Genomic DNA, 27898 nt, shown 5'->3' with positions numbered 1-27898 from the left:
CAACAACTGAATCTCCACAACCCTCTGGGGCAGAGAATTCCAAAGATTCACCACTCTCTGAGTGAAGACATTCCTCCTCATCTCAGTCCTAAATGGCCGACCCCTTATCCTGAGACTGTGACCCCTGGTTCTAGACTCCCCAGCCCGGGGGAAACATCCTCCCTGCATCTACCCTGTCAATCCCCCTCAGAATCTTGTATGTTTCAATGAGATCACCTCTCATTCTTCTAAACTCTAGCGAGTATACACCCATTCTAGTCAATCTCTCCTCATAGGTAGCCCTCTCATCCCAGGTTACCTTCCCTGAAGGACATTAGTGAACCAGATGGGTTTTATGACAATCCTCGTGGTCACCATTACTGATACTAGCTTTTTATTCCAGATTTATTTAATTAACTGAATTTAAATCCGTGCAGCTGCTGTGGTAGGATTTGAACTCCTGATTACTGGTCCAGTAACATTACTACTACCCTACCGTACCCTTAGATGTCCTTACTCTTACACCCTTGCAATAAAGACTAACATACTTTTTTGTTCCTACTTAGGAAAGACCAAATAAGGAGTGTGTGCCATACTGAGCAACCTTGATGTATTATAGGGAGGCCCTGGTGGAGTAGAGCACATAGAAATGTACGGCACAGAAGGAGGCCATTCGGCTCATCATGTCCGTGCCGGCCGACCAAGAGCTACCCAGCCTAATCCCACTTTCCAGCTCTTGGTCCATAGCCCTGTAGGTTACGGCACTTCAAATACACATCCAAGTACTTTTTAAATGTGGTGAGGGTTTCTGCCTCTACCACCCTTTCAGGCAGTGAGTTCCAGATCCCCACCACCCTCTGGGTGAAGACATTTCCCCTCAAATCCCCTCGAAACCTTCCCCCAATTAATTTAAATCTATGCTCCCCGGTTATTGACCTCTCTGCTGGGGGAAATAGGTCCTTCCTATCCATTCTATCTCGGCCCTTCATAATTTTATACACCTCATATACCCCTCAGCCTCCTCTGTTCCAAAGAAAACAACTCCAGTTTCCCACATTACAACAGTGACTACACTCCAAAAGTACTTCATTGGCTGTAAAGTGCTTTGAGATGTCCGGTGGTCGTGAAAGGCGCTATAAAAATTCAAGTCTTTCTTTCACTCTATCCAATCTTTCCTCATAACTCTGGGTAAAGACGTTTCTCTGAATTCCCTAATTGATTTATTAGTGACTATTTTATATTGATGGCCCTAGTTCTGGTCTCCCCCATAAGCAGAAACATCTTCCTTTTTGAGCGATAAGGGAATAAAGGGAATAAAGAGTTATGGGGAGTGGGCAGGGAAGTGGAACTGTCAGATCAGCCATAAGAACATAAGAAATAGAAGCAGGTGTAGGCCATACGGCCCCTCGAGCCTGCTCCGCCATTTAATACGATCATGGCTGATCCGATCAGGGACTCAGGTCCACTTCCCTGCCCGCTCCCTTATCGTTTAAGAAACTGTCTATTTCTGTCTTAAATTTATTCAATGTCCCAGCTTCCACAGCTCTCTGAGGCAGCGAATTCCACAGATTTACAACCCTCTGAGAGAAGAAATTTCTCCTCGTCTCTGTTTTAAATGGGCGGCCCCTTATTCTAAAATCATGCCCCCTAGTTCTAGTCTCCCCCATCAGTGGAAACATCCTCTCTGCATCCACCTTGTCAAGCCCCCTCATAATCTTATACGTTTCGATAAGATTACCTCTCATTCATGATCTTATTGAATGGCGGAGCAGGCCGACTCCTGCTCCTATTTCTTATGTTCATAATTTTAATGAATTTCTACCAAATGTCCTCTCTTTGGATACTTTTTTAAAAAAGGATTACATTCTGGAAAGTAAGGTAATAGCTAGCGTGTGGAAACACATGAGTGTTATTGTGCTTGAAAGAGATCTCCAGGGGTGACGGAAATAAATAGCCTGCAGGAAGGATCGAACCCGACTGCGCCCATTCCCCGTCGCTGGTCGCGGTCCCCCCCCGGTGGGGTGGCAGAGTGAAGCTCGGAGCTAGGGGGAGGGACAGAGGGCTGGAGCTTTGTGCTGAGTAACACTGCCGGATGCAGTGGAGGGGCGGGGAGAGCGAGCTTGTGTGTGTATAAAGCCGGCGTGCGGCTGCCCGCCCACACTCCGTCCGGAATTGCCAGAGGAGCAAAGTCTCGCCAGTGCGCGTCAATTTCTTGCTGCGCAATTGACGCGAGCGGACACAAAGTAGCGAATTTGTCGGCCCTGCCACAGTGTAACCAATTCTCTGCCACAGTGTAGCCAGTTTGCGCCACAGTGTAACCAATTCTCCGTCACAGTACAGTACAGTAGAGAATTTTCGCCACACACACACACCGAACCATGGCGTTCAACGCCAAGGTTTACCTGCTGGGCAAAGACGAGATCAACCGGGAGATCCGCCGCTTCACCGTCGACCACGGCGTCTCCACCAGCTTCGACCACCTCTACAAGAAGGTGGCTTCCGTCTTCCAGAGCCTCCGCTCCGAGAACTTCCAGATGTATTACAAAGGTACAAAGGAAAGTGCTTGTGACTCCTTCCCGGGGGGGGGGGTGTGGGGAAGAGCTGCTGTAAACCTTTGGGGGGGAGGGGAGAGCGGGGGCATTGAGACAAACGCAAGTTGACCCACAAAGGGGGTTAAAGTATTTATTTTTTGATTATGATGGATGATTTGGGGGCGAAAATCGAGCGCAAACAAAGGTGACCCCCCGGAAATTTGCGCTCGATTTTTGCCTTTTAAACTCCCCCCCCCCCCCCCCCTTTTGTGGGTCACCTGTGTTTTGTCTCCATGCACTTTAAATATATATATATTTGCAACCAGGAAATTCGGTGACAAATCATTTTGAATTGGTAAATAGCGACTGTTGTATGGCCCTGGGACCGCCCGCTCTGATCTGCACTCCCCCTCTGCTGGGAATTGGAGTGAGGTGACTGGGATGATCTGGGATTCCAGACCAGGTTCCCCCTCCACAACCTGTGGCTTGTTTTGAAGCCACACCTTGTCCTGCTGGCTCCTCGGGGAATGAACCTGTACAGACTCTTCCCCCAACATCAGCATTGCCACTCCTGCCAATCCACCCTGCTCACATACTTGCTCTCAGACTAATCCGTCAATAAGTGCTAGGGTGGGTTTTTTTGCATCCAAAAAACCTCTGGTACACTTGACTTATTCCAGAGAATGTGGAAATGCACTCTCTCTGCTGACTGGGACTCTCTAAAGGTATTTTAATGTGGGTTCCCCTTGGGGTCATAGGAACTGGAGGAGGCCTTTCAGCCCCTCGAACCTGTTCTGCCATTCAGTGAGCTGATCGGTATCTCGACTCCCTTACACACCTTCAAACCTACCTCTTTGACCAAGTTCTTGACCACCTGCCCTTGTTTCTCCTTATATGGCTCTGTGTCAACACTTTGTGAAGCCTGTAGCTCCATATCCTTTGGCAACAACAATCTGTATTTATATAGCTTCTGTAACATAGTGAAATGGCCCAAAGTGCTTCACAGGAGCGCTCTAAAACAACAAAACTAACACCGAGCCACAAAAGGAGAAATTAGGGCAGATGGCCAAAAGCTTGGTCAAAGAGGTCAGTTTTAAGGAGCGCTTTAAAGAAGGAGAGAGAGAGAGGCGGAGAGGTTTAGGGAGGGAGTTCCAGAACTTGGGGCTCAGGCAGCTGAAGGCACGGCCACCAATGGTGGAGCGATTAAAATCGCGGATGCTCAAGAGGCCAGAACTATCGATCTTTGGTCCCCCAGCCTTTTGGTGTGTAGAATGTACTAGATTTCCATTACATTTTGAGGGAGGGGGAAAGTGCTTCCCGATTTCCCTCCTGAACGGCCTGGCTCCAATTTTAAGATTGTGTCCCCTTGTTGATTTTCACCGCCAGAGGCAATAGTTTCTAATATAGTGGTGTTGTGTTGGGCTTGTGAGGCGAGTGGATAGTAGTAATTGAAAAAGCATGACCGATTTGTGTTATGAGCACGACTAGAGTGTAACTTGCGATGCACACAAGATGTGATTTAAAAAAAAAATTCACAGTTTCAAAATTGGAATTTTACTCTAAAGTTCGTCTACCTCCATCACAGCAGCTGGTAGTCTGTCAGGTTGAGAGGGTATGGATTTCCACGTATAACTAAACTTCCAACAGTCAGTCAGGGCTGCTGTCCAAAATGTTGTTTTTTTAATTATGAAATGGGAAAAACCCAAATATTTCTCTTGTACAGAATCCTCTCAGCAGCTGACATTTTGTGTGTTTGTGTCCAAAACTGAGTTCCCAAGTAGTGTACAGCCACTTAGTTGTCTTGTGAAACTTGCATTTCCAAAGTGCTTGCAACATAGTAAGACGCTTCATCAAACAAAATTTGACACAGATCCACATTAAGGGGATATCAGGGCAGATGACCAAAAGTTTGGTCAAAGTGATAGTTTTTAAGGAGTGTCTTCAAGGAGGAGTTGGAGGTGGAGAGGTTTAGGGAGGGAGTTCCAGAGCTTGGGGCCCAGGCAGCTGAAGGCACAGCCACCGATGGAGCGATTTTAAAAGGGGCCAGAATTGGAGGAGCGCAGAGATCTTGGAGGGTTGTGGGGCTGGAGGGAATTAGAGATAGGGAGGCGTTTGAAGACCGGGAGCCACTGTAGGTCAGCGAGCATAGTGGGTGATGGGTGAACGGGACTTGATGTGAGTTGGGAGCTGGCCTTTAACTCCTGGAATCCACCTCCAAAACAGAAGTTAGTTAATTAGCATTACTGCACTGGGGGACATGAGTCACTCGTCCCATCGAACATCATTTAGGAACAACTGACTTGTGGTCAGCTACAGCTTGGGTTGATTACTTTTTATTTCCCCCCCACCCCCACACCTCCCAGTCAAGTGCAGTGAGTAGTTGCCTATACACGGAGCTAAGGATTAATCTTCAATGTGTAGGAGCAGGAGTAGGCCATTCAGCCCTTCTAGCCTGCATCGCCATTCAATGAGATCATGGCTGATCTTTGACCTCAACTGCACTTTCCTGTCCCTTTCCTTGATTCTCATCATGACCAAAAATCTTAAGATCGCCATCTTGGATATATTCAACGATGGGGCAGTCACAGCAATCTGGGGTCGAGAATTCGAAAGAATCACAACCCTTATGAGTGAAGAGATTTCTCCTCATCTCAGTCCCGTCTGTTCTCTCTGGTGGATGTAAAAGATCCCACGGCAATATTTCAAAGACGAGCAGGGTGTTCTCCCCGGTGTCCTGGGGCCAATATTTATCCCTCAATCAACATCACCAAAAAACAGATGATCGGGTCATGATCACATTGCTGTGTGTGGGAGCTTGCTGTGTGCAAATTGGCTGCCGCGTTTCCTACATTACAACAGTGACTACATTTCAAAATTTCTTCAATGGATGTAAAGTGCTTTGGGATGTCTAGTGGTTGTGAAAGGCGCTATACAAATGCAAGTCTTTTTTCCTAAATGGCTGACCCCTTATCCTGAGACTATGCCCACTAATTCTAGACAATTCTGCCAGGAGAAACAGCCTCTCAGCATCTACCCTGTCAATCCCCCTCAGAATCGTATATGTTTCAAGGAGATCACTCCTCGTTCTTCTTAACTCTAGAGAGTATAGGCCCAAACTACGCAATCTCTCCTCCATAGGACAATCCTCTCCTCCCAGGAATCAGTCTGGTGAACCTTCGTTGCACCCCTCTAGGGCAATTGTATCTTTCCCTAGGTAAGGAGACCAGAACAGTGCACAGTGCTCCAGGTGTGGTCTCACCAGGGCCATGTACAATTGTAGCCAGACTTCCATAATCTTGTCCTCCAACTCCCTTGCAATAACATACCATTTGCTTTCCTAATTGCTTGCTGTACCTGCATGCTAACTTTAAGGTCCGAATTGAATTTGTAAGCTGATTTCTGTCCTCTGTTTTTCAGATGAGGAAGGGGATCTGATTGCGTTCTCCACTGATGACGAGCTGGTGATGGCCCTGTCGTTCCTCCAGGAGGGAACCTTTCGCGTCTACATCAGAGGTAAGAATCCCTGTCACACTTTGGTTGCACGCCACATTGTCATTGGGATCTCCATGGGTGCAAATGAATACAGGTTGGACCTCTCTGGTTCGGGACCTGACCGGTGCCGGAACAGAGAATTTTCTGAATCACGGGAGGTCACACTTACTCATGCCTGTCGACAGCCCCCGGGCGTGTGCTGGCAGTCTGTGGGTGGCTCACTTAGCATCTGCGCACACACTGACTGTCTGACAGCAGCTCCAGCCAATCGCTGCACACACTGACTGTCTGACAGCAGCTCCAGCCAATCGCTGCACACACTGACTGTCTGACAGCAGCACCAGCCAATCGCTGCGCACACACTGACTGTCTGACAGCAGCTCCAGCCAATCGCTGCACACACTGACTGTCTGACAGCAGCTCCAGCCAATCGCTGCACACACTGACTGTCTGACAGCAGCTCCAGCCAATCGCTGCACACACTGACTGTCTGACAGCAGCTCCAGCCAATCGCTGCACACACTGACTGTCTGACAGCAGCTCCAGCCAATCGCTGCGCACACTGACTGTCTGACAGCAGCTCCAGCCAATCGCTGCACACACTGACTGTCTGACAGCAGCTCCAGCCAATCGCTGCACACACTGACTGTCTGACAGCAGCTCCAGCCAATCGCTGCACACACTGACTGACTGACAGCCGCTCCAGCCAATCGCCGAACACGCACTCTCACTGACTGACAGCACTCTGGCCAATCGCCGAACACACTCACTGACAGCCACTCCAGCCAATCGCTGAACACACTCACTGACAGCCACTCCAGCCAATCAAAACTTTTTTAATAGACTCTCCCTCAGGCCCAACTATTCCGAACCAGAGAGGTCCAACCTGTAGTTTAACCCCCCGCCCCCCCCACCCCACTTTTTGTCACAAAAAAAAGTATTCAAACACGAGCAGAACCTGGAGTCCCCTGAGGGCTGAATAACGCACAGCGCTGGAAGTTTATCTTTCCTAAAACTTTTGTGTATATTAGTGACAGTGACTAATGAACCTGGTGACAACAAAGTTACTGTTAATTGGATACAACTATGCTTCATTGGCTTTAAAACTCATTGTGACTCGAGGTTGTGCAAGGTGCTATATAAATGCAGATCCTTGCGGCAACGGTTGTTAATATTGGAGACCACTCTGATCTGCATGTCGCAAAATTCTGTTGACTTAAATGTCCTTACACTTTGGGGGAACAGGACATTTATTTATGACCTCTGAGCTGGGTATAATCCAATTTTCTAGCACATCATCCCTCCCAAAATCACTTGTCTGTGCTGGCAGTAATCTGTTTGCATTTAATTCTTGACCTGGAGTAAGAACCCTCAGTGAATACTGCTCTTGTTTGGTGTCTGCCGAATGGTTTTTGCCACATTTTTCCACCTTGCCTGAGTCAGAAGGTTGTGGGTTCGAGTCCCACTCCAGGGACTTGAGCACAAAAATCCAAGCTGACGCTCCCAGTGCAATGCTGAGCTCTGCCGCACTGTTGGAGGGGCAGTCTGTTAAGATGAGACGTTAAACCGCTGAGATGTCTACTCTCTCGGGTGGATGTAAAAGATCCCGCGGCACTATTTCGAAGAAGAGCAGTGGGTGTTCTCCCCAGTGTCCCAGGGCCAATACTTGTTCCTCAATCAACATAATTAAAACCAATTATCTGGTCATTATCACATCGTTGTTTGTGGGAGCTTGCTGTGCGCAAATTGGCTGCCGCATTTCCCACATTACAACAGTGACTACACTCCAAAAGTACTTCATTGGCTGTAAAGCGCTTTGAGACATCCGGTGGTCGAGAAAGGCGCTATATAAATGCAAGTCTGTCTTTCTTTCTCTCTTTCTCTCTTTCACACTCTCGTGCTCATTTTCCAAATCTAGAAAAGAAGGAGTGCAAACATGCTCAGGACAAGGCCACTGGGCCCATCCACCCAAACGTTGTCTGTGACGTCTGCAACAGCCCCGTGGTGGGTCCTCGCTACAAGTGTTCGGTGTGCCCCGACTACGATCTGTGTGGCACCTGCAAGGGGAAAGGATTCCACAAGGAGCACGAGATGATACTCATGCAGACCCCTCTGCTCTTCCATCCATTCGAGGTGAGGCTCGCCCTCTTTAACAAACCGATCTGGCTCTTTCCTGAGGCCAGAGCAGTGATTTCCCCCACCCCGTTGGGCCGTTCCATGGAGTTGCGGGCACCTCCCTCAACGATTCAGTTGGGATCCATGAGTCTGTTCAAAAAAATCTATAACCACCTGTGTGCCCTATTGGCCCAGCGAGTAAATGCAGGAACTGAACCAGACCACCGAAAGGTCACCAGTTCAGACCCTGGGTTAAGCTAGCTCCGTTTTCTGTAATAAAAACAAAAAAAACACTAGTTTGGCCCCAGCCGGAGTATTGTGGCCAATTCTGGGCACCGCACTTTCGGAAGAATGCCAAGGCCTTGGAGAGGGTGCAGAGGGAGATTGACCAGACTGGTTGCAGGGCTGTTCAGAGAAGGTTCACTAGGCTGATTTCAGAGATGAGGGGGTTGACTTATGAGAACAGGTTGGGCCACTACTCATTGGAGTTCAGAAGAATGATCTTATTGAAACATATGAGATAATGAGGGGGTTCGACAAGGTGGATGCAGAGGATAATTCCACTGATAGGGGAAACTAAAACTAGGGGACATAGTCTCAGGATAAAACTGAGATGAGGAGGAATTTCTTCTGAGGGTTGTAAATCCCTGGAATTCTCTGCCCCAGAGAGCTGTGGAGGCTGCGTCATTGAATATATTTAAGACAGAGACAGATTTTTGAGCAATTTTTAAAGAGAGTAAAGGATTATGAGGAGAGGGCAGGGAAGTGGAGTTGAGTCCATGATCAGATCAGCCATGATCTTCTTGAATGGCGGAGCAGGCTTGAGGGGCCGAATGGCCGACTCCTGCTCCTATTTCTTATGAGGAACTTCAGTTATGTGGCGAGACTGGAGAAGCTAGGGTTGTTTGCCTGGGAGCAGAGAAGGTTGAGAAGAGATTTCATAGAGGTGTTCAAAATCAGGAAGGATTTTGATAGAGTAAATAAGTAGAAATAGTTTCTAGTGGCAGGAGGCTCAGTAACCAGAGGGACACAGATTGAAGGCGATTGACAAAAGAACCAGAGGGGGAGATGAGGAGAATGTGTTTACGCAGCGAGTTGTTGTGATCGGGAACGCGCTGCCTGAAAGGGCGGTGGGAGCAGATTCAATAGTAACTTTCAAACCGGGAATTGGATAAATATCTCCCAAGTGGGGAACAATTTGAGGGGTTGTGGGGAAAGAGCGGGGGAAGTGGGACTGATTGGATCGCTCTGTCACAGAGCCGGAATGATGGGCCCAATGGCTGCCTTTTGTGCTGTAAGATTCGATGGCGGATGGGGAATGGAGGTCTCCTAATGTTTGGGCTAAGGAAGGGGGGAAAAAATGGGCTTGGATCGTATTCCGCCAGGAACCCCTGTTTGGTATACACAGACGGGATACTGGGTGAGAATAAGGTTGGTTCAGACCCCCGAGGATTGCAGTGGTATTCTCTGCCCAAACGTCCACAGAAATGACCACTTCCGCAAGGCCGGAACCACCTGTGGAAGCGGACCCCAGTTGGAGTTGCCACGGTAAAATGTACCTGGAAGTCTACTTCTCATTGGCTAATTACAGAACAGCCTTGTTGCTGAGTAATAATGGTTTGGATCATCTTATGCCTGTGGGGGGGGAGGGGTGAAAGTGAATCATAGAATGATACCATGCACAGGGAGGTCGTTTGGCCCATCATCCCTGTGTCGGTGTTTTGATAGCGCTATCCAATTAGTCTCATTTCTTCCCCCCCCCCCCCCCTTTGCCGGCCCCCTGCTCTTTCCCCATAACCCTACAAACCTTTTCCTCACCCTATCCCCTCCTCTCCCTTCTGATTATTGCAAGTCCTGCTACAACTGTACAGAGTATTGATGAGGCCACACCTGGAGTACTGCGTACAGTTTTGGCTTCCGTATTTAAGGAGGGATATACTTGCATTGGAGGCAGTTTAGAGAAGGGTTCACGAGGTTGATTCCTGAGATGAAATGGGTTGTCTTGTGAAGATAGCTTGGGCCTGTACATATTGGAGTTCAGAAGAATGAGGTGTGATCTTCTTGAAACGTCCAAGATAATGAGGGGGCTCGACAAGGTGGATGCAGAGAGGATGTTTCCACTCATAGGGGAAACTAAAACTAGGGGACATGGTCTCAGAATAAGGGGCCGCCCATTTAAAACTGAGATGAGGAGGAATTTCTTCTCTCTGAGGGTTGTGAATCTGTGGAATTCTCTGTCCCAGAGTGCTGTGGAGGCTGGGTCATTGAATATATTGAAGGTGGAGATAGACAGATTTTTGAACGATGAGGGAGTAAAGGGTTATGGGGAGCGGGCGGGGAAGTGGAGCTGAGCCCAAGATCAGATCAGCCACGATCTTATTGAATGGCGGAGCAGGAGTAGGCCATTTGGTGGCTCGAGGGGCCAAATGGCCTACTCCTGCTCCTGTTTCTTATGTTATATTAAATTTGTGTCACCAACAGATCCATTGAACGGCCCAAGAAGGGCTGTCTGTGATAAGTAATTCACGTGCTGCTGTTCACCATTTATCTACAAGTATCGAAATCAGAAAATTGGGTCACACAACAATTGGCCTGTGGGTTTGTTTACATCTCGTCGTGTCCCATCGGATGATGCACAAGTTTATATATAATGTATATAAAATAATTTTTTTTTAAAACTCAGTTTAACTTTCTCTTCCTCTTGCCCGGAGCAGCGGTTTCCCCGAGGGATGTGGTTCCACAAGAAGCGAAATGCCGGCCTGTGCCATTGGGCCATGGCACAACAGGAGTCCTTTGCGCAGGCTGCGGGCTGCACTGGGAGACAGCAGCCCCCAGCTGCCGAGCCCAGTCGGGCCGAGCAAGGTACGCTAGTTAACGGGCGTCGCTGCCAGTGAGCGCTACGGTGGGGAATGTTGAGACCGAGGGAATTCATCGCTTCGGCGCTCCCGGGGTGAGGGGTAGATTAACGAGGAAGGATTGCCGCTGGGTGGTACTCTGGGTGGTACTCTGGCAGTACTCGCTGGATGGTATTCTGGGTGGTATTCTGGCAGTACTCGCTGGGTGGCATTCTGGCAGTACTCGCTGGGTGGCATTCTGGCAGTACTCGCTGGGTGGTATTCTGGCAGTACTCGCTGGGTGGTATTCTGGCAGTACTTGCTGGGTGGTACTCGCTGGGTGGCATTCTGGCAGTACTCGCTGGGTGGCATTCTGGCAGTACTCGCTGGGTGGTATTCTGGCAGTACTCGCTGGGTGGTACTCCCTCCAATATCTCTGGGGCCCGTTCCGACCCATCAACGGGCTGCCTGGGCCATTCAATATTCCGCCCATGCGCAGTCTATCTATTTAAACCCCGGCTCACGGGATCAGCCTACTGCTGTGTGGCCATGCTGCTTAAAGGGAGTATCATGCTCATAATGAAGGATGAGACTGAGTACTGTATGCAATGAGTAAGTGTGACCGTAGCTCCTTTTTTAATGAGACTCCAGAGTGCTGGTACAGCGCGGGAGGCCTGCTTATATACAGTGCTCCCAAGGGATGCTGGGATCCCTTAGGCCTCCAACAAGTAGGTCCTCTGGTGGTGGTGTGATACAGGTTGCCAAAGGTGACATACATAACTGGGAGCATTGGAGCTAGATTAACCGGCCTGCTACCAGGGATGAGCGATGTTTTAAAACATTTTTTTGTTGTTGTTCATTCCTGGGATGTGGGTGTCGCTGGCAAGGCCGGCATTTATTGCCCATCCCTAATTGCCCCTTGAGAAGGTGGTGGTGAGCTGCCTCCTTGAACCGCTGCAGTCCGTGTGGTGAAGGTGCTCCCACAGTGCTGTTAGGGAGGGAGTTCCAGGATGGCAGGACTGACATATGAGGTGAGACTGGATCGACTGGGCCTGTATTCACTGGAGTTTAGAAGGATGAGAGGGGATCTCATAGAAACATATAAAATTCTGATGGGACTGGACAGGTTAGATGCAGGAAGAATGTTCCCGATGTTGGGGAAGTCCAGAACCAGGGGACACAGTCTAAGGATAAGGGGTAAGCTATTGTGTCCCTAACACGGATGAGGCTGCACACAGGGAGGTTAAAGTAACAGTGACCTCAGTCTTTAATAAGACACTCCAGAGTGAGTATAAGGCCTTAGGGGCTGGCTTATATACAGTGCTCCCAAGGGATGCTGGGATCCCTTGGGACTTCAGGGGATGAGCTCCCTGGTGGCAGAACATGCTTTACAGATACACAACATTAGCCATTTAGGACTGAGATGAGGAGAAACTTCTTTGAATTGTTAACCTGTGGAATTCCCTACCGCAGAGAGTTGATGCCAGTTTGTTAGATATATTCAAGAGGGAGTTAGATATGGCCCTTACTGCTAAAGGGATCAAGGGGTATGGAGAGAAAGCAGGAAAGGGGTACTGAGGGAATGATCAGCCATGATCATATTGAATGGTGGTGCAGGCTCGAAGGGCCGAATGGCCTACTCCTGCACCTATTTTCTATGTATTTTGACCCAGCGACGATGAAGGAACGGCCGATATATTTCCCAGTCAGGATGGTGTGTGACTGGGAGGGGAACGTGGAGGTGGTGGTGTTCCCATGCGCCTACTGCCCTTGTCCTTCTAGGTGGTAGAGGTCGCGGGTTTGAGAGGTGCTGCCATTTGTTATGTGCATAGACCTGGAGAAGCTGGGATTGTTCTCCTTGAAGCAGGGAAGGTTAAGGGGTGACTTAATAGCGTTGTTCCACATTATGAATGGTTTTGATCGAATAAATAAAGAGAAATATAAGAAATGGGAGTCGGCCCCTGGAGCCTGCTCTGCCATTCAATGACATCACGGCTGATCGTCTACATTGCCTGCACTATTCCCAATATCCCTTGATTCCCATAATATCCAAAAATCTATCGATCTCTGTCTGCCAAATGCATTACTCCTGCTCCTATTTCTTATGTTTCGCCTTATTTACTCTTATCAAAACTATTCAAACTGTTTCCACTGGCAGGGGGCTGGTAACCAGAGGAGACAGATTTAAGGTAATTGGCAAAGGAGGGAAGTTGAGGACATTTTTTTTAATGCAGAGATGGCCCATTAAACCCACTCGCTGTTACAAATGGGATTCCTGCCTGGATTAGGGGACTGAATTGTTCGGAAAGATTTGTCGTGTCTGTTGTGTACGCATAAATAACTGAAACTGAGCCAGGAGTAATGTTACTTAACTTAACTGTGCTTCTATACAACCCAAAATGGAGCCCCTAAACCAGCATGACTACAGCAACTGTGAATGGCTCCCGCAAGGTCCTAATGCCCGTCCAGTGAGCTGTAACAAATAAAAAATAAATAAATGGAGTATGAACACAAGTGTTTTTTTTTTTTAAAAAAGAGCGGTGGGAAGAGAAACCAAAGTAAATATTTAGCAGCGAAATATTTGAAGTATGTAAAATGGAGCGGGAGGAGAGACTATTGCTTGAAGTGTACGATGATGAACCTCTCCTGTGTTTGCACCTTCACAGCCGCAGGTTCTGGGAACCAGAAGCAGGACTCGAGTGTGAATTATCTGAAGAACGTGGGTCGTAACGTGGCTGCGATGCTCAGCCCACTGGGTGAGTTTGGGAGCTTCTGGACCCTGGGGTTTCTCGGGTCGTGACCCTGGTGGGCTGTGTGGCCATTGCACCCTCCAGGGCTGACCCTGCTCTTGCCCCCCCCCCCCCCCCCCCTCCCCACCATCAAACTGGAGAGGTGGGGTGCAGGTGTGTGTCCCCGCCTAAGATGTGTGTGCCTCCACTCACCGTGTGCCAGTTACCACGGCGACAACGGGTCCCCCTATCACATTCTGGGAGCAAGAACTCCCAGCTTGGGGAGTCCCGTCCCCGTCCCGTTTCCGCCTCCCCCTTATCGCCATCTCCCGTCCATCCATTCTCCTCCTTTCTTCCCCCCCCCCCCCCCCACACACCTGCACCATCTTCCCTGTTTCCCCATTGTCCCCTTGTCCACCCCCACCCCAACTACTGACCTTCATCACTCAACCCAAGGAAAAACACTGGTTTTCGCGGAAGAGTGGGAAAATCTCCCTGGGAATCCCCCCCCCCGTGGAACTCTAGGGGTTTGTCTGCAGGTGCTGTGCGTGCTCGGGTGTTACATCGAGTGTACAGCCCATTGGGCCCACCGCTCCGTGCTGGGGTTTATGCTCCACACCAGCCCCCTCCCACCCCTCTCCATCGCCCCCCATCACCATATCCTTCTATTCCTTTCTCCCTCATGTGTTTATCCAGCTTCCCCTTAAATACATCGATACTATTCACCTCAACCCCTCCCTGTGGCAGCGAGTTTCACATTCTCACCGCTCTCTGGGTAACGAGGTTTCTCCTGAATTCCCCATTGGATTTATTACTGACTGTCTGATATTGATGGCCCCTAGTTTTGGATTCCCACACAAGTGGAAACATATAAGAACATAAGAAATAGGAGCAGGAGTAGGCCATACGGCCCCTCGAGCCTGCTCCGCCATTTAATACGATCATGGCTGATCTGATCACTGACTCTGGTCCACTTCCCTGCCTGCTTCCCATAACCCCTTATCGTTTAATAAACTATCTATCTCTGTCTTAAATATAGTCAATGTCCCAGCCTCCACAGCTCTGAGGCAGCGAATTCCACAGATTTACAACCCTCAGAGAAGAAATTCCTCCTTAACTCTGTTTTAAATGGGTGGCCCCATATTCTAAGATCATGCCCCCTAGTTCTAGTCTCCCCCATCAGTGGAAACATCCTCTCTGCATCCACCTTGTCCAGCCCCCTCATAATCTTATACGTTTCGATAAGATCACTTCTCATTCTTCTGAATTCCAATGAGTAGAGGCCCAACCTCCAACCTTTCCTCGTAAGTTAACCCCCTCATCTCCGGAATCAACCGAGTGAACCTTCTCTGAACTGCTTCCAAAGCAAGTATATCCTTTCGTAAATATGGAAACCAAAACTGCGCGCAGTATTCCAGGTGTGGCCTCACCAATACCCATAATAACTGTAGCAAGACTTCCCTGCTTTTATACTCCATCCCCTTTGCAATAAAGGCCAAGATTCCATTGGCCTTCCTGATCACTTGCTGTACCTGCATACTATCCTTTTGTGTTTCATGCACAAGTACCCCCAGGTCCCGCTGTACTGCGGCACTTTGTAATCTTTCTCCATTTAAATAATAACTTGCTTTTTGATTTTTTTTTTGCCAAAATGCATGACCTCATATCGATGGCCCCTAGTTTTGGATTCCCACACAAGTGGAAACATCTTCTCTGCGTCTACTCTTAATTTTAAAGACTTCTATCAGGTCATTCCTTGGCCTATCTCTGGCCCCAGTCTGATTAATCTTTCCTGATGGGTATAACCCCTCAGTTCTGGTATTATTCTAGTGAATCATTTCTGCACCACCTCCGGTGTCTCTCGTCCTTTTATTTTATTTGTTACGGAGACCAGAAGTTCTCGCTTTGCGTTGCAGGTATTGATGTTGACATTGACGTCGAGCACGGGGGCCAGCGTTTTAAAGCGACCGAGTGCCCCTCGGATGGCCAGCACCAGCCCAGCTCTGCCGGCAGCGACGCACATCCCGGTCCATCATCTGCCGAGCCCAGCGAGCCGGGAGCAGACTCTGGCTCCAACCAGGAGCGGAGAGAGGCAGTACTCATGGACGTGGAACAGCCGGCCACAAACCAGAATCCCTTCGTGTCTGACAGCTCCGTCAATGCGGGGTCCAAGGTAAATGACTTCACTCTGCCACAGAGCAGACAGCAAAATATTCACCCTGTCTCAGAACATAAGAAATAAGAGCAGGAGTAGGCCATTTGGCCCCTCGAGCCTGCTCCGCCCTTTAATACGATCATGGCTGATCCAATCATTGCCCGCTCCTTATAACCCCTTATCCTCATTCTTCTGAATTCCAATGAGTAGAGGCCCAACCTCCTCAACCTTTCCTCATAAGTCAACCCCCGATTGAATTTTTTGAGGAGGTAACCGGGGGGAGGGGGGGGGGGGTCGATGAGGGCAGTGCATATGATGTAGTGTATATGGACTTTAGCAAAGCTTTTGATAAGGTCCAAATTGGCAGAGTGGTCACGAAGGTCAAAGCCCACGGGATCTAGGGCAAAGTGGCAAGTTAGATCCAAAATTGCTTCGAGGTAGGAAGCAAAGGGTAATGGTTGATGGATGTTTTTGTGACTGGAAGGATGTTTCCTCAGGGCTCAGTACTCGGTCCCTTGCTTTTTGTGGATATACATCAAGTGATCTAGATTTGAATATGGGGGTATGATTCAGAAGTTTGCAGATGACACTATGGGCCCAAGTTTCCACATGATTTGCGCCTGATTTTTAGGAGCAACTGGTAGAGAACGGACTATCTTAGAAATCGCAATTCTCCACATTTTGTTTTCTGCAGTTCTAGTCAGGTAGAACAGTTCTACTTTGGAACAGAATTTTTTCTTCAAAAGGGGGCGTGTCCGGCCACTGACGCCTGATTTCAAAGTTTCCACAGTGAAAACGTACTCCAAATTAAAGTAGAAGATTTTTGTAGAACTGAAAAAACCTGTTCTACACATTAAAAAATCAGGCGCAGGTTACAAATTAGGCGTCCAGAACGAGGTGGAGGTGGAGGTGGAGGTGGAGGTGGAGGTGGAGGTGGAGGTGGAGGTGGAGGGAAGTCATTAAATTCTATAATAAATCCTTAGTTATACTTATACAAATATTATACAAATAAATCCAACCTGAATAAACATTTATAAGCAAAGAAAAGATTAAATAAACCATCTTCCTACCTGTGTGAAAGTGCTTCAGGCAGGCCTTTCGGGACCGAAGGCTGAATGGGCCGGCCCGAGACTTCGGGCAGGGCCCGGCCCCAGCACCAGATTTACAGGTAGGTGGGGTCGGGTCGACAGAGAGACTGAGTCCAGTCTGGGGTGGGGGGGAAGCGGGAACAGGAGCGTGGGTCGGGTCGGGTCCGGAGGCAGGGGGGAGCGGGGGTCTGGTCGGGGGGAGGGGGAAAGCAGGAGCTGGCCGTGGGAGGAGCCTTATGCACGCAGCCCCAGTGAGGCCATTCGGCCAGGGCTAGGGGCTGCGTGCTTCAGGCCCCTCCCACACAGTTCGGCGCCTGGAGCTACTGCACATGCGTGCCCACTGTAACGTGCATGTGCAGAGGTCCTGGCACTGTTTTCAGCGCAGGGACCTGGCTCCGCCCCCCCACAGCTCATGCTGCGCTGCGCCGAGGGCCAGAGGACCTGCAGGTAGGTGGAGAATACGGAGGATTTTTTTTTAGGTGCACTTTGTGGCGCGAAAAACGGTCGTCCAGGTCGGGACTGCGCCGTTCTAGGCGCGTGTGGAAACTTGGGCCCTAACATTGGCTGTGTGGTTGATAATGGAGGAAAGTCATGGACTGCAGGAGGATATCAATCTACTGGTCAGGTGGGCAGAGCAGTGGCAAGTGGAATTTAATTTGGAGAAGTGTGAGGTAATGTACTTGGGGAGAGTTAATAAGGAAAGGGTATACACATTAAGCAGTAGGCCACTTAGAAGTGCAGATGAACAAAGGGACCTTGGAGTGCTTGTCCACTGATCCCTGAATGTAGCAGGCCAAGTGGATAAGAAGGCAAACGGAATGCTTGCCTTTATTGGCCGAGGCATAGAATACAAGAGCAGGGCGGTTATGATTAAATTTTATAATATACAGGTTAGGCCACAGCTGGAATACTGTGTGCAGTTCTGGTCGCCGTATTATAGGAAGGATGTGATTGCAGAGGAGATTTATGAGGATGCTGCCTGGAATGGAGAATCTCAGCTATGAGGACAGATTGAATAGGCTGGGCTTGTTCGCATTGGAACAGAGGAGGCTGAGAGGAGACCTCATTTGAGGTGAATAAAATTGAGGCCTGGATAGCAAAGGCCTATTTCCCTTGATGGGGGCATAGGTTTAAGGTGATTGGTGGAAGGTTGAGGGGATTTGAGGGGCAGTTTCTTCACCCAGAGGGTAGTGGGGGGGCCTGGAACTCACTGCCTGGAAAAGTGGTACAGGCAGAAACCCTCACCACATTTAAAAGGTGCTTGGATGGGCACTTGAAACCTAGAGCTTGTAAGTGGGATTAGATTGGTGCAGATACGATAGTAAGTATTTCAGGGAATCTAATATGGCCAGTGATCTCCTGGACTAGTTTCAATCGCCTGGATGGGTTGGAGAGCAATATTGGCCCCAGGACACTGGGAGAACTCCCCTGCTCTCCTTTGGAATAGTGGCATGGGATATCTTGCATCCACCTGAGAGGGCAGACAGCCCCTCCGGCGGTGCGGCGCTCCCTCAGTATTGCCCCTCCGGCAGTGCGGCGCTCCCTCAGTATTGCCCCTCCGGCAGTGCGGCGCTCCCTCAGTGCGAGTTTCGGCCTAGATTTATGTGGCAAGTCGTGAGAGGCTCTATATAAATGCAAGTCTTTTTTTTAAAAAAAAACAAGAACATCCCAAAGGGTGATATTAACCAAGCCCAATATTTATCCCTCAACCAACCATTGCTTTATTTATATATTTACAAAACAACTTATTGGCCACTATCACATTGCTGTTTGTGAGATCGTGCTCTGGGTACAAATTGGCTGCTGCATTTCCTACAACAATGACTACACTTCCAAAGCACTTTGGAGTGTCCTAAGGTCGTGTTCTTTTTTTAATGAGTAAGAGTTAGTAAGTTAATTTGCAAAATTCAGTTAAGAGCAGAGAACTATTATCTTAGTAACCTCCCCCATGTTTGATTGTACAATGTTACCTTTTTTTAAAGTGCCTTTACATCCCCTTTTCCTGACAGACACCCAGTGTTGACAGTAATGGTGAAGAGGAATGGACTCACCTTTCTCCAAAAGGGGTTGATCCATCCACCGGTGAACTGCAGTCAATGCAGCAACTTCACTTGCAGGAGCTCGAGGAGCTGCAGTCCTTGAACCAGCAACAAGGCTCCGTCCCCTATGAACTGCGCCCCTCTGGACTGCGAGAAGCCGCTCTGTACCCCCACCTTCCACAGGGTAAGTGGGGGGGGGTTAGTAACCGGGTAATTCTTTGAAATAATATTGGTTACATTTAATCTTCAGCTGTGCCAAACACCTGTCTGATTAACTGAAGCACCTTGGCGACCTTTCCCTACCTTACAGGTGCTATATAAATGCAAGTTGTTGATCGAGCCACCCCGATCTGGAAGGTCATAGCTTTCAGCCCTGGTCTGCATGGAGTTAGTTGATCTCAATCGAAGTGAAGTATGGAATAACTTCAAACTTTGACCTCTGGGGCCTGGCGATCAGTGCTGTTTGCACAACGGGAGCTTGTCCTTGTTGGCTGCAAGGGTCATGTGATTGGGATGTGGTGCGAAGGCTTTACTTACTTGCCTTGGAAATGTGGCCGGGGGGGGGATGGGGCCTCAGCCCAACTCCTCGTGAAGAAAGACCCAATGCCTCCCACCTCAACAGAAACAGGAGGCCATTTAGCCCCTCGAGTCTGTTACACGGGAACAGGAGGAGGCCATTCAGCCCCTCACATAGGAACAGGAGGAGGCCATTCAGCCCCTCGAACCCATGACATAGGAACAGGAGGCAATTCAGCCCGTCGAGTCTGTTGCACAGGAACAGAAGGGAGCCATTCAGCTCCTTATGCCTGTTAAGACAGGAACAAGAGGCCATACAGCTCCCTGAGCCTGTTCTGCCACTCAGTGAGATTATGGCTGATCTGTATCTTAACTGCATTCCCCTGCCTTGGTTCCATTTCTGTTTATACCCTTAAGACCATGAGGAGAACATAAGAAATAGGAGCAGGATTAGGCCATTTGGCCAATGGCTGATCTAATCAGTTCCACTTCCCAGCCTGCTCCCCATAACCCTTTACTCCCTTATCACTCAAAAATCTGTATCTCCACCTTAGCAAAAATCTCCAGTCACAAGGTGGCTATTGTGGGGGAAATGGCAGGAGATTCACCTTGAGGACATGTTGGGTCTGAGTAACAGGAGCCAAGGCCAATCTGTCCTCCTGACCTGCAACTTCGAACTGGGTCGTGTTGGACAGTGAGCAAGAATGGGAACTCTTCCTTTGCTCGCCATTGGAGACATTTTGAGTCCAGTTATTCCACACTTCACTTTGGTTGAGATCAACTACTGTACACAGACCAGGGTTGAAACTGCGGACAGATCTGGTCTCTGGCTCAACTTTATTAAAGCAAATGAGGACAGACAACAACTTGCGCCTTTTTTAATGTAGGAAAATGTCCCATGGTGCTTCACGGGAGCATTGTCTAAACATGCACCAACAAACTTTCTTCCCAAACTATTGGCTGCCATTTAGTGATGAACTCGTTGCTGGTGTTTTTATGGATTTCCTTACTGCTTATCCAGAACAGGGTTATTTAAACATCCCTGCTGGTGGCCTATAATCACACTGCACATTTGGCATATAAATGTTTACATTCTTGGGTTGTGTCACTGAAGTCAGCATTTATTGGCCATCCCTAGTCGCCCCTTGGGACGGTGGTGGTGAGCTGTCTGTGGTGAAGGTACTCCTGGGTTGGGAGATTCAGTCAATTTGACTCTGATGTGGTTGTTTTCTGAGGGAGACCTCATTGAGGTGTACAAAATTATGAGGGGCCCAGATAAAGTGGATAGGAAGGAATTTTTTCCCTTAGCAGAGGGGTCAACAACCAGGGGGCATATATTTAAAGTAACTGGAGGGAGGTTTAGCAGGCATTTGAGGGAAATGTTTTCACCAGAGGGTGGTGGGGGTCTGGAACTCACGGCCTGAAAGGGTGGTAGAGGCAGAAACCCTCAGCACATTTTTTTTAAGAAGTACTTGGATGTGCACCTGAAGTGTCGTAACCTACAGGGTTACGGACCGAGAGCTATAAAGTGGGATTAGGCTGGGTAGCTCTTTGTCGGCCGGCGTGGACACGATGGGCCGAATGGCCCCCTTCCCTGCTGTAAATTTCTGATTGTGAATGGACAACTAATACATGTCCAAGTAGGTATGGTGTGTGCCTTGGAGGGCAACTTGGAGGTGTGGTATTTCCATGTACCTGCTGTCCTTGTCCTTCTAGGGTGATGGAGGTTATGGGTCTGGAAGGTGCATTTGAATAGTTTACCAGTTTTATTTTACCACGCATGCGCGTTTTTTCGAATTGAAAACTGGCTGAGCAGGACCTCCTGCGTGTTCACACAGCTTAAAGGGAAGATTGGGTGCTGAGAGGCTTGTGTGGAGCATAAATGCCAGCATAGACCAGTTGGGCAAATTCTAGCAATAGCCAGCCACACTGGACTAAATTAATTGATGGGATCTTGCCTCAAGATTCCTTTGTTAACTTAAGTGGTGTTAACCCATTTAAAATACCCCCCCCCCCCCCAAAAAAAAATTACAGGGAACATTGCTCTTCTCTTTCTTCCCCCCCCCCCCCCCCCCCCCATATCCTTCTATTAATTTCTCCTACGTGTGCACGTGCTACCTATGCCATTTGCCTCAACTACGCCTCGAGTTCCGCTCGCGGGGTAAAGTTTACTCTGTTGAGATGAGGACCTCGTGGTAACGCTTGTTTTGTCCTCCAGATGCAGAGCCCCACCTGATCGAAGCCCTGTCCCAGATGCTGTCGATGGGATTCCACGATGAAGGAGGGTGGCTGACCCGGCTCTTGCAGACCAAGCAGGGCGACATCGGGTTGGCACTCGATGCCATGCAGCCGGCGAAGGGGCCCCCTCGCCGATAGATCACTTCGAAGGAGGACAGATCCACCAGCAGCAACACCTAATTCTTCTAATTATTATTTTGCAACATTATCGGGCTGCTACACTTTTCTGTTAATGGATTGTAACCGTCTCATGTAACCAAACTCGTGCTTATAGAATTCTACTTTTTACGAGAGCTGCATCAGGGCTGAGCAGGTTCTGTGCCCCCATTTTAATTAGTGGCTGTATTTTTCCCCAGGTGAAGTCTTGGTCTGAGTATTCTGGGCAGAGGCAGGGGCAGTGTCCACAAGTCTGATTTGGTTTTCCTAGTTGTAAAAATTACTTTGTCACTTCAATCCCCTTTCTTGGTCGTAAAACACACCCACTACACGCGAGGAATTGAACTAGTTTTAGGTTTATGTCCCAGCTCACAGTGGGAGATGGGTTGTGGTGATTATTTCACTCCATCAGTGCACCCTGTAAAATACTGGTCGATTGGCCAGTCTGTCCGTCCACCGCTCCAGCCCCGGTGAGAACTGGGGCATGTGTACAATGCAAGTAACACAATTCACAACTGGGTAATCGCTGGCAGTTACTGTTTGCCATATTTACGGTGTTTCAGTGGCATTGTCTGTTGTTCATCAACCTACTGCTTCGAGTTCCAGTAGACACAGGCTGTCTTATAGCACGAGAGGGTATCCCTGCACCCAGCAACTTTTATTTAAAAACAAATCCATTTGAAGGAGGACCAGTATCTCTTTACACTAAACAAGGGACCAAAAATGTTTGGGTGTAGGGGAAGAGGTGGGAGACCAAGCGAGCGACCGATTTCAGTGAGGCCCCGGCCTCATTTGTATCGTGTCGGTAAGGCTGGGGATGGGGGACAGTAGTGGCCGAGATTATTTGGCTCCAACTTCAAATTCCAATGGGGAGGGTCATTGTACCATTTAGTGGTGGTAAGGCCAGGCACAAGTTAAAGGGACGGTGGGGGAGGATAAAGGGGTGTGGCAAGCAAGGGGGTAGGGGAGTTGTGAGCAGGGGAGGGAGGCTAGAGGATAGGGTAAAGGGGAGTGAGTGGTGTGGAGAATGATAAAGGGGGGGTTTAAAGGAGTGGGGAGGTTAAAGGTGAGCAGGGGATTGGTTAAAGCATAGTGTGGGGTGGGGGAGGATAAAGTGGAGTGGCGATACCATTGGCACCAAATAAAGAAGCTGCTGACCTCTGACCTGCTGTAGTGGGTGACGTGAAGATGCCTCGAATTTGAACTTCCGGCCATTACTTTCTCCCCAGCCATTCTCCGCGCTGTTCCCCAGTGTTGTGCAAGCAAATGTTTAGCCCCCAGGACTGCACAGCCCTCATGTAGAATGCACTTTAAAATATTATAATTAATTATTTAGAACTTGTCTGTACTTTTCACTTTATTCCCTGCAATAAAAGATACATTTTAACAAGCACAATGATGGAGAATTAAAGTTACTTGCCTTTTGATGGAGGTTTACTAGATTGATTCCTGGGATGAGGGCTGGCTTATGCAACGAGATTGTGTAGAATGGGCTTGTACTCGCTAGAGTTTAGAAGAATGAGAGGTGATCTCATTGAGACATGTAAGATTCTGAGGGGGATTGACAGGGTAGATGCAGGGAGGATGTTTCCCCCCGGGCTGGGGAGTCTAGAACCAGGGGTCACAGTCTCAGGATAAGGGGTCGGCCATTTAGGACTGAGATGAGGAGGAATTTCTTCACTCAGAGGGTGGTGAATCTTTGGAATTCTCTGCCCCAGAGGGCTGTGGGGCCACGGCTTAGTCGTTGAGTATATTCAAGGCTGAGATCGATTAAGATTTTTGGAGTAGATCAAGGGCTATGGCGATCGGGTGGGAAAGCGGAATTGAGGTCGAAGATCAGCCATGATCTTACTGAATGGTGGAGCAGGCTCGAGGGGCCGAATCCTGCTGTTTCAGTAATATAATTAGGAACACTGGGACATGAGGTGAATTGAAGTCAGTTCTACTCCTGCACACAGGAGAGCTTTAAATAGGCAATAAAGCAGCTAATGCAAGAACCATGCAACGTTTGAGCCAGCAAGCACGTGCTAATGATGACCCAGTGTGTGCGTGGGGTTTTCATACATGTGGGGCAAGAACGAGAGAGTGGGACTAACTGGACTGCTCTTTGAAAGATTACTTGCTGAATGGCCTCCATCTGTGCTGGAACGATTCAACAATTCTCAGGCTCTGCTTACAACTGTCTCTCTGGCTGTGTGGGCCAGTTCCTGCCCGAGAATCCTGCACCAATTCCCAGCTCCGTGCCCGTCAAGGGGGCCTTGGGCTCGATAATAGACTTGCCAGCCACTCTAACAGGCGATCCACCTCGGTGACATCAAATAGGGCCGCTGAATACAAAATAGGGAAGTCCTGCTTTACAAATCTCTGGGTTAGGCCCCAGCTGGGAGTATTGTGTCCAATTCTGGGCACTGCACTTTACAAAGGATGTCAAGGTCTCTGAGCAGAGAGGTTTACCAGAGATGAGGGAGTTCAGTTATGTGGAGAAGCTGGGCTTGTTCTCAGAGCAGAGAAGGTTAAGGGGAGATTTAATAGAGGGGTTTTGATAGAGCTAGTAGAGAGAATCTCATTTCTTTAGAAAGTGGGTCAGTAAGCAAAGGTCATAGATTTAAAATAATTGGTTAAGAACTAGAGTGGAAATGAGGGCTGTTGTGATCTGGAACACACTGGCTGAAAGGCCACTGGAATCCCATTCCACAAGAACTCTCAAAAGGCAACTGGACATATACCTTGTAGAGAATGAATTAGCAGGATTATGGGGACAATGCTGGGGAGTGGGAGGAAAGGGACAGTTCGTTCAAAGAGCCAGGACAGGTTCAATGGTCTCCTCATGGGCTGCAAGATTCTGTCTGTCCTCCCAGCTCTGTTTTCTCACCTCGATTTCAAGGTGAATTACACTGTGCTCAGACAGCAGGAGAACTGGCCATACTTTGAACGATTTAAAACATTTAGTTTACAGATTGATTTAATTCACTCAAACCCCCCACCCACTCCCAAATAAAAACATCACTTGACATCAGTATTACAGGACCATGTTTCTATGACCAAAACCCCAAAGACAGTATCTTTCACAACCTCAGGACAACTGAAAATGCTTTACAGCCAATGAATGACCTTTTATTGAAGCATAGTCTCTGGTGTAATGCAGGAAACGCAGTCCCTCCAGCAGTGCAGCACTCCCTCAGTACATCCCATCCAGCAGTGCAGCACTCCCTCAGTACTGTCCCTCCGACAGTGCAGCACTCCCTCAGTACTGCCCCTCCGACAGTGCAGCACTCACTCAGTACTACTGCCCCTCAGACAGTGCAACACTCCCTCAGTACTGCCCCTCCGACAGTGCAGCACTCACTCAGTACTACTGCCCCTCAGACAGTGCGGCGCTCCCTCAGTACTGCCCCTCCGACAGTGCGGCGCTCCCTCAGTAGTTTTCCGACAGTGCAGCTCTCCCTCAGTACTGCCCCTCCGACAGTGCAGCACTCACTCAGTACTGCCCCTCCGACAGTGCAGCGTTCCCTCAGTAGTTTTCCGACAGTGCAGCACTCCCTCAGTACTGCCCCTCCGACAGTGCAGCACTCACTCAGTACTGCCCCTCCCTCAGCACTGCACCGGGAGTATCAGTCTGGATTTTTGTACTCGTGTCTCTGGAGGAGATTTGAACCCACAACTTCCTGACTTCAAGGTGAGAGCACTACCCACTTTGCCACGACTTGACACCCAAACCCAACAATCCATTGCCAGCAACCAGTCATGCTCTTGAACCAACCTGCCCGTTACCCAGAGCCTGCCCTGCGGCTCACTCCCCGGTTCGTCTGTTTCAGCTCTCGCTCTGCTCCTTTCGCTTGACAAAGCAGTGAGTCAGGACTGAATTTCAAGGCAGGGTACGATGCGATATGATGCCTTTGACTCTCAAACCATACGCTGTAACACCCAAAGTAGTGGCTTGGTCAAGAATGATACTTAAAAGAATGTACCAAACCAGGAAGGTGGCAGACCTGACCCCTGCCCTCGCCCAGTTTGTTCAGAGATGCCATCAATGAGCTACACCCTGGAGCAACTCGAATCTCCGTCGCTATGCCTGTAATTCTATCGCAGTGAGCGTACCTTGAAGAGCTGGGGGGTAGTGGGGGGGAAGGTGATCCTATTGAAACATGTAAGATTCTGAGGTCGACAGGGTAGATGCAGAGAGGATGTTCCCCCTCGTGGGGGAATCTAGAACTAGGGGGCATAGTCTCAGAATAAGGGGTCGCTCATTTAAGATGGAAATGAGGAGGAATTTTTTCTCTCAGAGGGTTGTGAATCTTTAGAATTCTCTGCCCCAGAGAGCTGTGGAGGCTGGGTCATTGAATATATTTAAGGCGGAGATAGACAGATTTTTGAACGATAACGGAGTCGAGGGTTATGGGGAGCGGGCGGGGAAGTGGAGTTGAGGCTACAATCAGATCAGCCACGATCTTATTGAATGGTGGAGCAGGCTCGAGGGACTGAATGGCCGACTCCTGCTCCTATTTCTTATGTTCCCAACTGCTGCTGATCCCACAAACACTGCCTGAAATAATCTCTCCTTTCATTTAAAGGACTAATTTTAGATTGAGGCTGGCATTAAACGACGCCGGGTTTAGCTGAGTTTGTGAGACAAAGGCACAGGAACAAAGTGGGATAGCACTGAAGAGAAGATCAATCACCAGGGCTTTCCTTTGTTACTTGCCACGAAACCCTGGAAAGAAATAATCACAGATCTTCGAAATCCTCGTCTGTCTGAAAGAGCGACAGAAAGGAGCTGGGACATTTGGTGTGGAATGTGGGAGCTTTGCTGGGCGGCCCACCGGCTGAGCGCTGAAGGGATGGTGGAATGGGCGGGGGTCCCGGCGTGGGGGTGCGCGAGTCTCCGGCAGCACCGCGCACGGGCACAAGAGGAGGCTCGCCCGCCGGGACATCCTTCACAGCTCCGCGCGCACCGCTGCTCGGGCCCCGAGCGACACTGGCACGTGCGGCCGAGCCCAGCACCAGAGCGGCTCCTTCAATGTGCTCTGGGGAATCGGCAGCGCATGGCCCAGCCACGATCCCCGGCGGAAAGCTTCCAGCGTTGGGGGGCGCACTCGGCCAACAATCAGCGGCCGGCGCCAAACCGGCAGACCCACGCGCACAGTGGCCTCGACCTTCGAGTACAGAGCGTGCGGAGGGCTGCTCGGCGGGAGGGGAATCGCCCCCGCGGGTTGGATGGCCCTCGGGCCCACAGCTGACACGGTCTTGATCGAAGAACTCGTGGTGTTCTGGGCTGCCACGGGGTAGGAATCGAGCCCACCGTGAGGCTCGTGCCCCCAGGTCCTTGGCAGGGAAGGTAGTCTTGCTGCGCTGCTTCCCCTCCCCCGGCCCTGCCGCCGGGGCGGATTCTAATCGTGACTGGTTCAAAACATCACTCCGTGGTGTATCTCCAATCTCTGGGTTACCACCGCGGCCCTCACTTGGTGTGGTGTTCACGGACTTCTGCAACACAGATTAATACCTGCATAAACGTACTCAAAGATTTTTTAAAGTAAGAGAAATAAAGGACAAGAAAGGTCCATATGGGTGATTGAAGCCCATCCCTCTGGTACCCTCACTCCCCCATCGAAGCCCATCGCTCTGGTACCCTAACTCTCCCATCGAAGCCCATCCCTCCAGTACCTTAACTCTCCCATCGAAGCCCATCGCTCTGGTACCCTCACTCCCCCATCGAAGCCCATCCCTCCAGTACCCTAACTCTCCCATCGAAGCCCATCCCTCTGGTACCCTCACTCCCCATCGAAGCCCATCCCTCCAGTACCCTAACTCTCCCATCGAAGCCCATCCCTCTGGTACCCTAACTCTCCCATCGAAGCCCATCCCTCCAGTACCCTAACTCTCCCATCGAAGCCCATCCCTCCAGTCCCCTAACTCTCCCATCGAAGCCCATCCCTCCAGTACCCTAACTCTCCCATCGAAGCCCATCCCTCCAGTACCCTAACCCTCCCATTGAAGCCCATCCCTCCAGTACCCTAACTCTCCCATCG

The 27898-nt window shown here is 49.5% G+C and overlaps 2 protein-coding genes across 3 annotated transcripts in view; one reads left to right on the top strand and one right to left on the bottom strand.

Annotated features, from left to right (window-relative positions):
* The first annotated feature begins 2128 nt into the window (after positions 1 to 2128).
* Positions 2129 to 23268, top strand: sqstm1 (sequestosome 1). The gene is made up of 8 exons (XM_070877975.1): positions 2129 to 2526; positions 5928 to 6023; positions 7921 to 8135; positions 10832 to 10979; positions 13618 to 13707; positions 15597 to 15853; positions 18933 to 19146; positions 21697 to 23268. Exons 1-8 carry the CDS (start codon positions 2358 to 2360, stop codon positions 21852 to 21854), a joined length of 1347 nt encoding a protein of 448 aa, XP_070734076.1. The 5' UTR covers positions 2129 to 2357; the 3' UTR covers positions 21855 to 23268.
* A 1691-nt stretch (positions 23269 to 24959) lies between these two features.
* mrnip (MRN complex interacting protein) overlaps positions 24960 to 27898 on the bottom strand; it is a 55904-nt gene continuing 52965 nt past the window's right edge. For both annotated transcript variants that reach the window (XM_070877976.1, XM_070877977.1), the window contains one exon: positions 24960 to 27353. In XM_070877976.1, the coding sequence (XP_070734077.1) occupies positions 26598 to 27353 (756 nt within the window). In that variant the 3' untranslated portion in view covers positions 24960 to 26597. The remainder of the gene's footprint in view (positions 27354 to 27898) is intronic.

This window comes from Pristiophorus japonicus, chromosome 4 (genome assembly GCF_044704955.1).
Source record: "Pristiophorus japonicus isolate sPriJap1 chromosome 4, sPriJap1.hap1, whole genome shotgun sequence".
NCBI lineage: Eukaryota > Metazoa > Chordata > Chondrichthyes > Pristiophoridae > Pristiophorus > Pristiophorus japonicus.
The sequence above is the reverse complement of the archived record's forward strand: the minus strand, read 5'-3'. Positions and strand labels throughout refer to the sequence as shown.